This window comes from Vigna umbellata, chromosome 1 (assembly GCF_029865625.1).
Source record: "Vigna umbellata cultivar VRB3 chromosome 1, Vumbellata_1.0, whole genome shotgun sequence".
NCBI classification, from domain to species: domain Eukaryota; kingdom Viridiplantae; phylum Streptophyta; class Magnoliopsida; order Fabales; family Fabaceae; genus Vigna; species Vigna umbellata.
Genome location: NC_142165.1, coordinates 85,233,331 through 85,250,517, shown reverse-complemented (window position 1 = coordinate 85,250,517; position 17,187 = coordinate 85,233,331). Strand labels below are relative to the sequence as shown.

Here is a 17,187-nt window from a genome sequence, read left to right as displayed (position 1 = left end):
CTCCTTTGAGGTCCATGGAATTACGTCCATCAACCATACTTTTAAAACCACATACTTTCAATCACCAAACATGTTTCATACTCGCATACTTTTAATATAATCACATTACCACCATCATACTATGCATTCCAAGCATTCCACACACTTAATTCAACCAAAAAGAGAACAAAAGAGAAAACTGGACTCAAAGGATTCGCACAGCGCACCCTCACTCGCAAGGCGAATTAACTCGCTGAGGTGCTGTACCTCATGTCTCACGCACAACGCACCCACTTAATTTGCTATGCGAATTAACTTGCTGAGGCTACAGGCCTCAGGTCTCTCGCATAGTGCACCAAGGTCGCTATGCGAAAGCTCAGACAGAGAGCACACCCCCAAACCCTCTCGCTTTGCGCCCATCTCGCTCTTCGAATTAAAAGGGCAGTGGTTCCAGACCACCACCAGTCGCATAGCGACATGATTCGCTAGGTGAATCCACAAACAGAGAGAAACACCCTCTGGTAATTCGCACAGCGCAACTCGCACAGCGAATGACCCAGACAGTGAGCACTCTCTACAAGGACTCGCTATGCGAGACAGCTCGCATAACGACACTTCATCATATGCAGAACGCAAATTCTGCAGAATCATACACTCACACCAGCCCTTACCATTTCTAGGTCTCTTATCCAATTTCTAACACCCCTAATTCCTGTATTACACCTAATTAAACTTGTATAGATGATTATAAACATTCCTACTACCATTCTAAAGTGATTAAGTCTCAATTCCTACTCTAGAACACCAAAATCAACAACTTAGAGACCCAAATCCAATTTTATCAATTGTAACTCGTTTTAGACCATTTTGTGGTTCCTAACAAGTCAGAATTGACCTATCTGAGCTACCCAAACAACACAAGAACACACAAGACCTCCAGTGCCCAAAATCACTACCTCACTTCCTCTCAAATGACCTAAAATCCTAATAGTTCACTCAACACAGTGTATACTCCCTTACATTCCCTCTGAATCCTCATTTAGCAGAACCCATACCTTAAACATATCAAATTTCAAACATCACCTCAGCCCAACCAAATCTACAGTCACAAATTTCCAGCATATAGTTCAGTTCATACAGAAAATCTCAAAAATATAATTTCAACCCAAATAGCATGGTCACACAAAGATCATCACATTTACACAATTCATAACAATAATTTTTAAGAAAACCTAGCTCCCCTTACCTTAGAGTAACTTGACTGAACAACTCACAAGGACCCTTCAACCGAACCTTGAGTTGTGAGAACTCAACAAAACCCTACAGAACACCACATTGGTGACAGAACTTAGAGCTAGAATGGAGTGGAAAAATTGAAGAAGATGAAAGCACAAGACACATGCAACTAACAGAGATTTCATGTGCTAGTTCAAGGACAAAGAAGAGGTTGCATGGAGGGACTTACCAGCTTAGAACCCGAAATGAATCGGTTAGTTGTGAAGCCCTTTACGTCGCGGATGTTTGAGTGTCACCTAATCAGGAATCCACTGGCTCAGTAAAAAGAGATTGAAGAGAAAAGGCAGAGATGTGGTAGAGAGAAGGCAGAGAAAAAAAAAAGAAGAGCTAAATTTTTAGAGAGAGAGACAAAATGCTTAAGCTAATGGGCCAGGATGTTTGAAATGACATTTTAAAGTCTGGTCCTATTAACTTAAGGCACATTTTTGCTTCATTTTTAACTCTATTTTTCAGGTCTCACAGATGATATAATGAAAAAAAATCAAATTAAATATTATGAAACTAAAATCAACGTTTTTCAAAATAAAAACTATTTTGAATCAAGCTATAGAAAACAAAAGAGTATTTAAACTTTAATAAAATATTAATAAAAGTGAGAATCTTATAAGATTTATGGAAATCCTAAGGTAACAATGTCATAATAATGATAAAATATTCTTCGAAACAAATATTTTTCCCACCGTTAAATAAAATATTAACAAAAATTGAGAACTCGTAAAACTTTTGTATTAAAATAAAAATTATGAAAAGAAAATACACACATAGAATTTATATAGAATGCCTTTGGTCATTAAAAATATTTAAATATTTTTATAAAAGAAGTCAAAGTGACGATGGTGATCCGCATAGAGAATAGTTTTTAATTTGATTCTAAAACAGTGTAATTGCCCATAAAGTACAAAGTAAAGGTAATTTGTATTTAATGAAACAACAAACAAAAGGAGTTTGGTGACGAATTCCCTCATCCTGTCTATTATACAAAATATTTGAAACACATGTAGCATTCTTCAATTCTTTTTAAACAATTCAAAAAAATATTATTTAAACCATAATGACATTTTTATCCTCTACATTAAAATTTAAAATAATATTAATATTTTCTTAACATAAATTAAGATTTTCTTTATAAGTAACATTCAATTTAGAATAGTTTTTTTTCAATTAGGAATTATGTATTTTTAATTTTTGGAGTCAAAATTAAAATTTTGAAATTAAATTTCAATACCAATTACACGTCTTGTATGCTTTACACTTTTGTATATTTATTTAGTTTGTAATTTATCTTTATATTTAAATTCTTACTTAGTTTTGTGAGTATATTTTGTATTCAGTTTACCTTGATGTATTATTTATATATAGGCTCAAATACTCTTCAAATGTTTAATGTGGTTTTTATTTTAATAAATGATGTTCAATTTGATTTTTTTATAATGTCATTTAAAGTGTTAATGGAAGATGTAAAATTCGTGTCATGTGTCAATTTGTGAATTTTAATTTTTATATTTTTTATTAAATTTTTTAAAATATTTTTAAAATTAGAAGAAAATTTCTTCACTATTTTTAAAATTAGAAAAAAAATTCTTCATTTTTTCTTAGAAGAAAAATTCTTCATTAAAAAATTATTTTTAAAATTAGAAGGAAATTTTTTTAAAAAAAAATATAAGAAAAATTCTTTATTATTTTTAAAATTAAAAGAAAAATTCTTCATTTCTTTTAAATTAGAAGGAAACTTCTTTAATATTTTTAAAATTTTAAGAAAAACTCTTCATTATTTCTAAAATTAGAAGGAAAATTCTAATTTATTTATGAAATGTGAAGAAAAATTATAATTTATTTTTAAAATTAGAAGGAAATGTCTATATTATTTTTAAAATTAGAAAAGAAAATTCATCATTAGTTTTATAGCAATTCTATTATCTTTTATATGTAGAAAAATCAAATATAAATATAATAATTATATTCTAATATTATAGATAGAGTTGATTTAAAAATAATTAAAGAAAAATTTAATAAAAATATGAATTTTTATAAAAATTAAATTTAGTCTCAATTTAGAAAAAACAAAATTGGACTGAATTAAAAAAAAATTAACAAAAAATATCACTAATAATAATTAACATTAAAAATATTAAGTTTAAGAACACAATATATAAATTAAAATTAAATTTTATTTTTAATTGTGTTTAATAGAAAATATCACTAATAATAATTTATACAAAAAATAATAAAATTTAAAATAAAGGAAATTTTAATTTTGCATTTAAATAATTAAGTAATTTAAAAAACTAATATTGGAGAAATAAAGTTTAATATATTGAAAAGTGTTTTAATTTATTTATATAACATAGTGAGTACTATATATAGTTGTAATTAATTCCCATATATTAATTTAACTTAATAATTATTTTTAAAATTTAATTTGAATAAAAACTGTTGTTAACAGCAATTCACTTAAAAGTTAGTATAAGATAATCTTTTTAAATAATAAAAAAAATTCAAAATATTAAATTTTAATTTACTGTATTATAAAACAAACATAGAACTCTCCAATCGTGCTGCACCGAAAGGGGGCCAGAGAGTCGGTAACCTGAGATCGGCTAAGATCGAATTGAACTTATAAATGAAGATTGATAATATAATTAACCTGCTACTTATCTTATTGCAGTTAACCTTTTCAGTATGAAAAACACAACCTGTATGTAATATTATATATATCATTGACTGAATTCAGAAAACATAACATGTAATCGTGATTTCCACCTAGTACAAGGATGCGTGGCAACATAAAGCTGAAAATGAAACAAAACAAAGCTCTTATTTGTTATTCATGGGAAGCCACAAACTCCAAAGTTAATTCCTTTGTGGAAGAAGCATAGATTTTGGTGGTGGTGGTGGTGGAGCTGAACGAAGAACAGCCTCCTCACAGTAACCCTCCAATACATCAGTCTCTTCATCGGTGAACCCCAGAGAGGCAACAATGTTTGGCCAGCAATCATGTCCAATCACCTTTATTGCTTCGCAGCAACCATGTCCGAGGTAGGTCTCACCATTCAGAAAAAATGTGACAATTTCGCCACTGCATGCTTGGAGTTGCCACAGTGAGTCCCAGCAGTTGGAAGGTTCACCCTCAAGCTTCAACCGAACCAAAAGGCTTGAAGAGGGGTTGGACATTGATCTTGACTCAACCATTGATGCTGAGAAGACCAATGCAGCTACTGTCACAGAAGAGAAAAGGACAAAGAGGGTGTGAGTGGAAGCCATTTTAGTCTAAGCAGATGATCAAAATGTGTTGGAGAGGATGATTCTTAACAAACCTTGGTTGGGATTTATATACAACATGGATTTAGTAACGGCTGCTGTGAGGATATGAAGAGTGTCAAAATAATTAACTTATTTCATAGTGGCTACATAAGGGATAATTTGTTCAATAACTTTCTTTATGATTTTTTATGGACATTTCTTTATGATTAACCAATTCGTAATTAGTCCTTTGAGTTCTTTGGTCATTAAGATGGCATAAGCAAGGGAATTATAAATACACTTGAAAACCAAGAGTCTGCAAATTTACACATTTGTTAGACAATAAAATCCACTATAATTTGAATGTTATTTTTTAAATTTGATTTTCGTTTAATCTATTATTATAATTTTATTAAAATTTCCTTGTCCTTACTTATATCTTAGTTAACTCTTTACTATTTTTTTTATTGCAAAATTACTATGCATATTTTTCCTTAAGTCTCAGTAATATAAAAAAAGAAGATTAAGCTTTACTTGCTGTTCACCACAAAAAGGAAAATGTAAGAAAATGTTTGTATAATTTTAAATAAACTAAAAAAATAATCTTTTATTCCCTTTTCAAAATGTGAATATTGTATTGGATAATGATACTTTGACAACATTTTTTTGACAATATTTTAATATCATCTACGTGTCATTCTGTTATTAGTTCAAAATTATTGCACAATCAATAATAATAATCATAAATATCAACATGGACAAATCATAAAATGACACGTAAATGGTGTTAAAATATCGTAAAAAAATGTTATCAAAGTATTTGTATTAGTTGTCATAAATAATATACATAAGCATGGATGGGAGTACAAACACGGAAACTCACTCCATAAATTTACACAGTAAAAGTTTTTTTTCTGTTTATTTTACATTTGATTCCAAAAATTTCATTTCCTTCACTCTTTTACTTCAATATGCACACTTTTTACAAGAAACAACGCTGTCAATATACTGCAAAACCAACTGCATTCCTCATCTTCTTCTTTTCTTTTACTAAGATATTCCCAGCACAGAGTCAATCACTATGAAAGTAATGAGATTTGTTTAAGAGATTGATACTTTTCAACTTATATTAACTTGAGGAACAAATCTCTGACAACAAATTTAAAGAAAAAAATCATGTGTCAACCATGCTGCATTGCGTTGGTACTTCATTCCTTGTCTAACTCAACTTGAATTGGTTGCAAGTTTTTCACAGTTGGCATATATCTTGAAGCTGCAAAGCCATAGGATGCTACAGTTCCTACAAGAACAGTGAGGACTGCAACAAAGAGTTGAACATTAGCAAGCAGTTCAGCCCGAACCTCACTCTCTTTTGCATGGCATGTGATATGACTATCCTTGAGCCTACAACCAGAGGGTAGCATGGGACCATAAAGAACAAATGCAGTCTGATAGAACCAGATTCCTTGCAGCGTTATGGCAATGCCATTACATAAATCTACTGGGAAGCTGGTAGACAGAAGGGCCCCTGCAATTGAAGATATAATGCAAAGGCCAATGAGGAAAGCAAGGAGGACATGGTAATATCCCTCAAGGCCTTTGTGTGTTGTTGAGTGAAAGTAGAATAGAAGATACTCTGCACAGAATGCTGTGGCAGCAATCAAACAAAGAGCACTCACCGGCAAGGGAAGATATCTACACAAGAGAATCAAGAAAATGAGAATGGAAAAGAGCCAATAGGTTATAAAGCAGCAGTTAACAAATAAATTAAGATTTAGGCAAACATAGACATTTGGAAATTGAACAAACTGGCAAGTATCAGACTTTCCAGAACCAATTTCCAAAATGCACTCAAGCACATACATGCACACACGGGCAACATGTAGATAATACTTCTTATACATATTTCAATTCAGGGATTAATATATTGAAAGAATTAACATTTCCTAGATGAATTTAAGTAACACAAATTCTGCCAAATAGCATCACAAATATCTTTGTGATCTCCTTCCAACAGCATATGTACAATTGTACTAGTTATAGGTTTAATTAAGAACAATTGAGTGAAGAAGATATGGCAGTTAGCACTAAACTATAGGAGAGAAAACAGTCATGCAATAAAAGTCCGATGATATCCAGACTCGTTACTAAGAAAGTGAACTAATTGTCCGTTAGAATCTTCAGAAGCATACAACAAAGTTATCTGAAGTCAGTTCAAAACACTACATGAATAAAATAACCAGTAGCTCTCAAGCAGGCAGGAAACTGTTTTTCAGTTTTGTTTAAAGGCAACATATTTTATCACAAGAATGAAAGGGTGCATCGTTAGGGACTGATTAACAGAAGCATAAACTTTCGTGCTATAACGCAGCAGATAACTCTAGGTGGCCAAGAACTAATTATATAATAGAAAATCAGAAGAAAGAGAACCGGTACGTTCCTAAAAATTCTTAGGGACATTTTCACCTTCAGAGTTAAATAGCTCATACTGTGGATTTAGTGAAGCTTTTACCATGGGACATTTGGGTTTTCACTCTCAATTTATTTACCTATTCAATCAGAATGATTTTTCTAAAATGAAATTGCATACTATCATTTCCATTTGTCAGTGCATGGTGAATAAAAAATGTTACCATCATGAGGTTCAGAAAAATGTTGGATGAATTGGTACCTTCATGTCTACTAAAATGTGTTTGAGAAGTTAAGAATTGGATAATACAGAAAGAATTACACTACACAGAAGAAAAAACATCCTAGTGTGTCATGCAATCCTATCACTCATTCACCATCAACATCTTCAGGTCCTATAATAATTGATGAGGACATGGATAGGAACGAAAACCCTCCTTATCTTGTTTGTAAGAGGTGCAAGTTCTCTGCTTACTTCTTTTCCTCAAGTTACTCTTCTCCTTCAACTCTTTCCTTTCTTTGAGTTTTCATCTCTTGCTTTCTTTGGTTCACTTTCTTTGCCTAACCTTTGTCATCCAAACAAACACCATCAAAAACCTCCTTCTCCAAACTCACCACACCCTTGTGACAAAACACCAGCAAAGATTCTATCAAAACATCATTTAACCAAAAGTTCTTGGATCGAACTTGACAAGCAAGCTTTGATCCCAAAGACCGGCACCTTATCCTCAAGAAACTGAAAAGAACTTGATCCAAACCAATCAAACAATCCAAAAACCATCCAAGAAACTTGAGTTTCCAAGGTAGAAGTTGGAAGTGGACTGCTCTCTCTTCAAAGCAACACAGAGAATGATATCAACACCCTGCTTTATCTTCTGTTTAGTTTCCAAAGTAAATCAGATGGAATAAATTATTAGGACCTTTTTAACCGTGACTAGAGACACATTCAAGCAGAGCTGCAGCATTCATTGTTTTTTACATTAGAATAAATTATTCTTAACTGATGGCTACCAACAATTTAACATTCCATTAGCAACATATTCGTTTTCTTAACAGGCTCTAGAGATTGTTAACCCATTTTGCAAAAGAAAATGCCAGAAACATAATAAGAAGAAGAGAAACAACTTAGCTAACTTATCCCTTCCGATAGCAGAGTAACAGTATTATAGATTAAAAACATTAGAATCAACCGGCATTCAATTTTTCAGACCAGAAAAAAAGGAAGAAAAACAGAAAAAGAAAGATTTGTGTCGAATAAGGCATTGATCTGCCTTGACTAAAAGATATGGGAAATATCTATTCTTAACCGATGGATACCAATACTTTAAAATTGAATTATACAACATAGGTGTTCAATATTACATGTATTGAAGAATGGATATTGGTAATGAATTTTAACAAGAAATGACCCACACAATAACAATAAGAACAAGAGCAAAAACTAACCGTGTCTTTTCCGAGAAGAGGGCAACAACACCATAGATAAGAAACATTAGAAGCATTCCAGAGTGCTCAAAGTTGTTGAAGTAAGTGGTGTTCAAGGATCCATCTACAAAAAACCTAAGGTGGGTTGCTAACAAAAGCTCCACACACAAGTCAATGAAAGCACCAATTGAAATGACATAGAGCTCCAAGTGCTTGAGTCTCCCATTAAACCCTGGTACTGGATTCCAAACATGGACTCTGAATGTCTTAGGATTTGATACATACCTCACCACAGATCCCCATATATGCCATACCCCGACTAGAAGAAACAAGGTCCCTGGTAATATATGACCTATGAAAGATCCCATCTTCCTAGTTCTCACTCAACTGGATCTTTGAATGATTCTTTAGCAGTTCAAAGCAAATCGTTGACCACTATAAAATCTCCTCCTTCCACACCCACCAACCAATCCTGTTATGGATAAAAAAACACAGTCATAATTCCAAATTTCCAATTGCAACTCATTGGATCAAAGATTCAGTATAATGTTTATCAGTCATAATAGCTAGAAGTTTGCTAATCAAGCAACCCTAGCCCAATTCTTCTGCTAAGATTCCCTTGTAGAAAGACTGATATCAAGTGTCAACTTCAATTGTTCATTTTCAGGGAAAACACAATTCAAGTTCCACGGAGTAAACTAGCTAAGCTAAAAGTAATCTATAACAATTAATGGTCAGAAAATACACTAAACAAAAGAAAACCTGCCACCAAACCCAAAAGCCAAAAACTGTATACTGGGAGAAAGAAGATAAGAAGATCCATCTATAAGCCAGAAAATTTGTCATATTCAGAAACCCAAATAAATCTAACCAATTATCTTGTGCTCCTGAGTAAATCTAAAGTAGATTTCTTTCGCTTCTCTTGCATAACAGAGACAAATTGTGTATTTGTGCAAGCAAGTGAAATTTTAATTATAAACTAAACCCAATTGTATAAACAATTAGGTACTCTACATGGAGCTTAAGAAGTCCTAAAGGAAGAGAATAATGATGAAGAAAAAAGGGTTTGCTATACTTAGTGTAATGATATGGCATATCATAAGCAAAGATTGATTGGCTTGGATGAAAAAAAAAAAGAGAAGAGAGAGCCCAATGATTAAGCGATTATAAATTATTATGGCTCTCCAATATACAACACTAATATGAATGATTTCATTGATTTCAATGAGCAGCAGCAGAGAGTGAAAAGAGGGTGGTGATAGGTGTGAAAATTAGAAGGTAGAAAGGGTGTTATGATGAGTAAGGTGGAGATGTGACATCAGTGATAATAAAAGTCTGTGTCTTGGTGTCAGGGTCTGAGAGAGAACACCAACGAGGCCAATAGCAGAGGTTTCTTTTAGCGAAATACTATAAAAGGAAGAAAACGTGGAGAGATACACATTATTTGAATCAAACTACCATGTGTTCTTTCGATAAATCTATGACTGAATGTAATCATAATTATACAATCAGTTTATGTTAATTTTGTTTAACTCAAATCAAACCCATTCAATTATGATTTTTTACAAACAATCTAATTATAAACAAGCTTGTTTTAAGTTCGACCAATCAGAGTTAAATATTTAAACTTATTCAAATTTAGATTAGTCAAACACAGTGAAATCACTTTAGAACTTCTTATTTTGATGATGATGTGATCTTTTCATCCTCTAAAATGTTTTATATCTTATATTTAACAAAATGAAGGATTATTTTTCAATTGTTATTTTAATTTAGTGTATATATATATATATATATATCGTATACCTTCATGGATCCGGAGTGAGATCGACTGTCCAAAAGAGTATGACAACCGTTACGAATCTAAAGTATAATTATTAATGAAGATTAAACTTATAGGTAAGTAGTACTTATTAAACATTAAACATTGGATTGTGATTAATATCACTAGTCATAAGTACATTTCAAAACTTATAATATATGGTAAGTGAATTTAAGATCAATTGACTAATATTAACTTGAGTATTAAAGTTAACTTGAACATCAAAATATCTTTAGCGTTTTGGAATTTGGATATCAATGACATAAGATACTCAATATAATTTTAATATAATTTTAAGTGACTAAAATTCAGCTTTAAATAATTTTAAGTGACTAAAATTCAGTTTTAAATGGATTGAATTGATTAAAATTAAATTTGTAACTATCTCATTGTCATGAATATACCTTCCTTTAAAATCAAGTTCTCACTTTCATTTTTTCCCACGTTTAAATGTTGGGTTTTCGAGATTGTACATTGTTATTATCTTTCTTCTTATTATAGGAAATTCTTTTGAGAGAAAAGGTATTCGTTTTTTTTATCAACCACTTTCAAAGCTTTTAGAATATTCACAGATCTTACCTATATCTATTTATTTGCCTTTCATGTTTTTACTGTCACCAACGAGAACAAAGTTTTCTAGGAATGGTTTTTTAACTATTAATTAAATATGTAACTCAGAGTAAAAACTATTATTACAGTAGTATTACAGTGTAAACACAAGAAAATATTTTCATAAGCTGAATCAATAAACTCTGTAAAAGAAATAAAACCAAAAAAAAATATATTTTGAGTTAAATATGATTTTAATATAAGAATTTAAAGTGAAATTAGAATTTATTTCTATTTTAAACTTTGATATTGTGACATCCCAAAATATATAGCAATGTATATATGTAGAATGCATCGATTAGAATAATAGAAAGCAGTTAAGAGTACACAATAGATAGAATTAAGGAGTACAATTATCCAAGTCTAGCTGGGAAGTGTTAAAACTTAAGTACAAGTTCACAACTCTCCAAAATACAAGACTATTGAAATTTTAAAGAGACCTAAAAAGTTTTCCAAAAGACGGATCATGATAAAATGAAGTCTAGAAATCTTTCAAAATGAAGAGCTATTTAACATAAGAGCTAGTAGAAATCCTAAGCACTAGGTGCTGGGTCTTCCTCAACTTCCAAAGCTTGCTCCAAAGGTACATCATCAGCTCACATCCAAAGGATTGGATGATCATCGCAAGGGGGAAAGCAAACACATGCAACACATACAAATGCAAGGGTGAGCTAGGTCTCAAACAATCATACAATTCATTTTCAATCAATCTAGCATTTACCAGAATATCCATACACATATAAACACCTTAGTCAACATAAGCATTTATTTCATAAAACTCATCAAGACAAACATCCTATCATGTTAAGACTCTAGACACGTCCGGACATAGAATGTATGTAGAGCTGTGGCGGGTTGTGCACTTGTGATGGCCTCTACTGCTTTGCAAAGCCATTGCCGAGGGGTTCCACCCGACCATACACAAGGCTAGTCCGTTACCGCGGAATAGACCTCCAGTGATAGCGTCTACCCTAGGACCTCCCACTACTCCCACCACACGCGTCAATCCTCTCTAAGTGAGAATGAAAGACCGTTGGAGTGTTAGGGATAACCCCCCATATGGAAGCCTCTTACATTCATTCGATACACTAACTGATCCCACCGAGAGATCAAAATTTCCGATTGAATCCGACCATTTTAAATCTCATGATATTCCTTTTGGATCAACAATGTACATCATAAACCACTTATAACCATACACTTTCAACCAATTTGGATCACATGAAAATGCATTCATAAATTGTAACCGAAATATTTAAATAACATAGCTTACTGGAATGAGAGAAAACATCACCACTTAAATGGACGAACCCTATTTGGACGAACGCCAAAAGCCCTTAGGCGGACACTGTTTGGACGAACGTCATAAACCATTGGACGGACACTGTTTGGACGAACGTCAAAAACCATTGGACAGACACTGTTTGGACGGGCGCTCTACGATCAAACCTCCTGAAGACCGAACGCTAACGATCACTAACAAATATCAAGACCGGACGCTTAAGATTCAAACCTAAGAATACAAACTTAAGGCCGAACGCTCACAATCGCAACTAAACCAAGGCCGAACGCCACCAATATGAACGCTCGCTACTACCTATGGACGCTCGCTACTAATTCAACCTCTGACCGAACGCTAATTAAACCTTTAACTGACCGAACACTACTAAACCAGCGAATGAACGAACGCTACTAACCAACACCTGAGCGATCGTTATTTAAACCAATGAGCGAACGCTATTAATATCATCCCCTAAAACCGAACGCTCTCCAGACAAGGACGAACGCTAAATGCCTAAACCAAAGCATGATTATGACCGAACGCTATTACCACGAACGAACGTTAACCAAACCAACATTTGACCGAACGTCACTCAGCACATGGCATGACCGATCGTCCAAATCCGACATGGACGAACGGTCAGTTTTTCGCATTCTGCAGAATTCTGCAGAATGATAACAGAACCTCCCTTGACCATTTCTAACCACTTTTCTCAACTTCTTAGACTCTTAATTCTCGTTTTAGACTTAATTAAACTTATCCAAATGATTCTAAGCATTTCTACTACCATTTTTAAGTGATTAAAGTTCACTTTCAGCTCCAAAGCACTAAATTCAACAACTTAGGGACCCAAATTTGATTCTACTACTTGGAACATGTTTTCGACTACTGTTATGTTTCTAACAAGTCACAATGGACTTGTCTAGGCTGCCCAAACAGTCCAGGAACACTGCAGCCGTCATTTACTCAAAATCCCTACTCCCTTCCTCTAAAATAGCCCAAATTGACCATAAAGACACTTGATTTCCTTTCTAACAACACTACCACCGAATTTTCATGCCAAAACAGTTTCAACATACACAATTCCCTCATTCTAAGTCATTCCAAAACAGTTTATAGCCATCAATCACCAATTCACATAACACACACTTCCATACATGCATTTCAAGTTTACTAGAACCAAGTTCATGCTTCCACAACATACCACTACAAAATTTTATCATGCATTCACTCCACACAGTAAAATCAAGAATAGAACTAGCTCCCCTTACCTTAAAGTTGAGCTGTCTAGCACACCACAACTTTCAACAGTATCCTACCCTGGGAAGAACTTAAGCAGTGCCCTACAACCATCACATTGGTGATGAGAACAACCCTTAGAGCTCAAACTTGACAGGAATTGAAAAGAGGACAGTTCTAATTGCACAAAAGCAGTAGAACCATAAGCCCTAAATTTCGAAAATAGCAGAGAAAAGAGGAAGCCACTTACCGGTTGAAGAACGTAAAATCAATCGGATGGTTTTGAAGCTCTCTACGAGACGGTCGTTAGGGTACCACCTAACAGAACATGCAATGGCTAAATCAGTGTGGAGGCTAGAGAGAAGACATAAAAGAATTTGGGAAAAAGGGTTTTAGAGAGAGAAAGGAGAATTGGCAAATGAACTTCAGCCTTTTCTTTTTACGAGAGCCCCCTTACCAAGGTCATGAGCCCAAATTGCTAAAGGTCTGGCTGCCACAATTAAGGCCCAATAACTCTGGGTTCAAATTTTTAGGTCCTTACAGATATATTTTAATTTTAAATTTTAAAAATAAAAGAATATAATTATTTTTAACTAAAAATTATTAAATTTTGTTTATTTATTAAATAGTCTTTTAACTTAACATTTAAATTAAAATTTGTTAAAATAGTGCAAACAACTCAAAACAATTCTAAAATACTATGAGATGTTAAAATAATTTAATATAATTAGTTTACAAGATTATATTAATTACTTTTAAATTATATAAAAATTTGAGATAAAAATGAATTTTGTGTGAAATAAAGCATATGAATCCTAAACGAAACATTTCTTAATATTAATTAAATAAGTATCATGATTATCTGTACATTCCAACAAGAAACTCACTAAACTATGTGAAAAAGGTCCCCTTTTTTTGTTCAAAATTGGCTACCTCATTCAGTAAACAGAGTCAACCTGAGATGGATGTCCACCTACCCAGCTACCCACCTCCCTGATTTCTTATATATATTGTTAGCAGTAGCAGGAGCAGAGCAAAGGGAATAATCAATTATTGAAAAGCACTTTTTGAAGTGAAGGAATGGGGAAAAGCAAGGTTCTTGTGGTGGGAGGAACAGGCTACATAGGGAGAAGGATAGTGAGGGCATGTTTGGCTGAAGGGCATGAAACCTATGTTGTTCAACGCCCTGAGTTGGGTCTTCAAATTGAAAAGCTGCAGATGCTGCTCTCCTTCAAGAAACAGGGTGCTCATCTTGTTCAAGCCTCTTTTTCTGATCACAAAAGCCTTGTGGATGCGGTCAAGAAGGTCGATGTTGTCATCAGTGCCATCTCTGGTGTTCACTTCAGGACCCACTGCATCACTTTGCAGTCCAAACTCGTCGATGCCATCAAAGAAGCTGGGAATGTTAAGGTCAACCCTTCTTTTTCTTTTTTTCTTTTAAAACCTTTTTTTATTAAAACCTTCAATTTATCAGTTTCAAATGTTTTCTTATCTCATCTTGTACTGCCTTTCATATCATTTTAAGAGTTTGACAGCAATGTTATATTTGTTTATTACCTCAGATTTTGGTTTAATTGAGCATTTGCATGTGGAATGATTCCCTTACCTACTGCACAAGACAAATACACTTGCTACAGTAACATTTTTCACTCTTCATCATGCATAAAATAATTGAGAAATTAGATACTTTTTTTAAAGCACGGTTTTTTAGCATCATCATCATTCATATGATATAATGTTGTGTCCCACTTGTACTAGCTGTATTTACCCTTCGTAAAAGGGTTATTTATTTTACTTTCTTGTGATGAAAATCAGAACAATTAGTTCAACTATGCTGGATTAAGTACATAGCTTTACACTTTTAAACATGTACTGTTTCTTTATTATTTCTGGTTTATTACACCATTTGCATTACTGGAATCACATTCTTTGTAGCTCCATTAGTAATTTCTGTTTCCACTCTCTGGTAATGATACATGTACATGGACACTACACTGATACTAAACAATATCATAATACATTGTTTGTGTGTTCCTTGCAGCGTTTCTTGCCTTCAGAATTTGGACTGGACCCAGCAAGGATGGGAGATGCATTAGAACCAGGAAGAGTAACATTTGTAGATAAAATGTCTGTGAGGAAAGCAATAGAGGAAGCCAACATCCCTTTCACTTACATCTCTGCAAACCTTTTTGCTGGATACTTTGCCGGCAGCCTCTCTCAGATGGGTTCTTTTGTTCCTCCAAGGGACAAGGTGCATCTCTTTGGGGATGGCACTCTCAAAGGTCAATACCAAAGTTTCAACAAATGATTTTGTTTGAGTCACACCACATTAAGGTTTTTTAGTATCTCTAACATCACATTAAAATGGTTTGTCATTAACTGTGACATTTATATGATGATTGCAGCTGTTTTTTTGGATGAAGATGATGTTGCAACATACACAGTCAAGGCAATAGATGATCCACGAACACTTAACAAAACATTGTACCTAAGGCCACCAGAAAATATTCTCTCCCAAGCAGAGCTTATTGGAATTTGGGAGAAACTCATCGGAAAGGAACTGGAGAAGACATACATACCTCCAGAAGGCTTTCTTACGACACTGAAAGGTAACACATTTGGAAAGTAACTTTATTTTCTTCGACCATTCCTTTTGATTTCTAATTTATGTGAATTTGATTTGCAGGGTTGGATTATAAACTTCAAGTAGGGATTGGACACTTTTATCATATATTCTATGAGGGGTGCTTAACAAATTTTGAAATTGGAGAAGAGGGTGCAGAAGCTTCCAAGCTTTACCCTGAAGTGAACTACACACGCATGGATGAGTACCTAAAAGTTTATGTGTAAAATGAACTCGTTCTGTCTGAGTTCTGTGATTCAAACATGAACAAAGTGTTTAGCTAAAATAACCTTAATTTAAGGAGATGTTTTTGTGATGGGGAAAGTGGCTTTTTCTGATCTTGAAATGTCAACCAGTTTAATTACTCTATCATTAAATAAGCTCTATTATTTTTGAAAGGTCACAAAGTTACTTAGAATTTGAATCAAGTTCTACAAAGTATGTAACCTTCACTTGAGAAAAAAGAAAATTTCTCCAAATATTTCATTCTGGTTTATGCATTCAGACAAATCTCTAGAGGTCAAACTTTTATACCTAGGAAGCGAAACAAAACACATATCAAAACTATTGAATTGGAACAACATTCAAGTTTTGGTACTCTTTGCTAACTGATAAGGTCGAAAACATTAAAACAAACCCAAAAGAACATGATGTAAGATTTCTTGTACAGTTTAGTACAAGAATTCAGTAACCAATTTTTGTTACAAGTACGATTAGATTTTTTGTAATTCTTGGGATATGTTAATTGAGAAGAACATTTCAATATTTAGATCCTTTTGCTTTCATTACAAAGTTATATTAATGTTACAAAGTATACTGTTTTGTTTGTGTCATGATATCTATCCATTTCTCTAAAAAAAAAAAGATACTTCTGACATATTTTTAACTGAATCTTTTTTCCTTGTCTAATAGGACATAACCCTTTCTAATCCCACTCTCATCAACAACTAATTGATTAATATTTATTATGTATGTATTTTCTTATCATGCTATGAATAAAAAATAAGAAAAACATACAAATTGATCATTATAGAAAAATCAAATATTGACCAAAGAAATATTTAATTATTAAAAAAATAAGAAACACTTGTATATTATACTATTATAAGATAAGAATAGATAATTGTTAGAAATAATATTTTTTTATCATAACCGCGTAAATTGAAAAAAAAAAACAACTCAATTGATCAATTTAGTTCACATCAGGTAAAAATACATTAAAACCCAAATCAAATAAACCCAATTAATTTAATCAGTTCAAAT

At 32.9% G+C, this 17,187-nt stretch overlaps 2 protein-coding genes and 1 pseudogene across 3 annotated transcripts; 1 reads left to right on the top strand and 2 right to left on the bottom strand.

Moving 5' to 3' along the window:
• Positions 1 to 3,959: 3,959 nt before the first annotated feature.
• Positions 3,960 to 4,687, bottom strand: LOC124846332 (egg cell-secreted protein 1.1-like). Its single transcript, XM_047323568.2, has one exon. The coding sequence runs from the start codon at positions 4,534 to 4,536 to the stop codon at positions 4,126 to 4,128; it is 411 nt and encodes a 136-aa protein (XP_047179524.1). The 5' UTR covers positions 4,537 to 4,687; the 3' UTR covers positions 3,960 to 4,125.
• An 834-nt stretch (positions 4,688 to 5,521) lies between these two features.
• On the bottom strand, positions 5,522 to 9,741 carry LOC124846333 (uncharacterized; annotated as a pseudogene). The gene is made up of 2 exons (XR_015783682.1): positions 8,371 to 9,741; positions 5,522 to 6,210 (listed from the first exon to the last, which is right to left on the bottom strand). The product of XR_015783682.1 is annotated as an uncharacterized LOC124846333 (transcript).
• A 4,454-nt stretch (positions 9,742 to 14,195) lies between these two features.
• Positions 14,196 to 16,322, top strand: LOC148206662 (isoflavone reductase homolog). The gene is made up of 4 exons (XM_088104540.1): positions 14,196 to 14,711; positions 15,343 to 15,583; positions 15,707 to 15,910; positions 15,988 to 16,322. The coding sequence occupies exons 1-4, from the start codon at positions 14,382 to 14,384 to the stop codon at positions 16,149 to 16,151; spliced, it is 939 nt and encodes a 312-aa protein (XP_087960666.1). The 5' UTR covers positions 14,196 to 14,381; the 3' UTR covers positions 16,152 to 16,322.
• Positions 16,323 to 17,187: the final 865 nt, after the last annotated feature.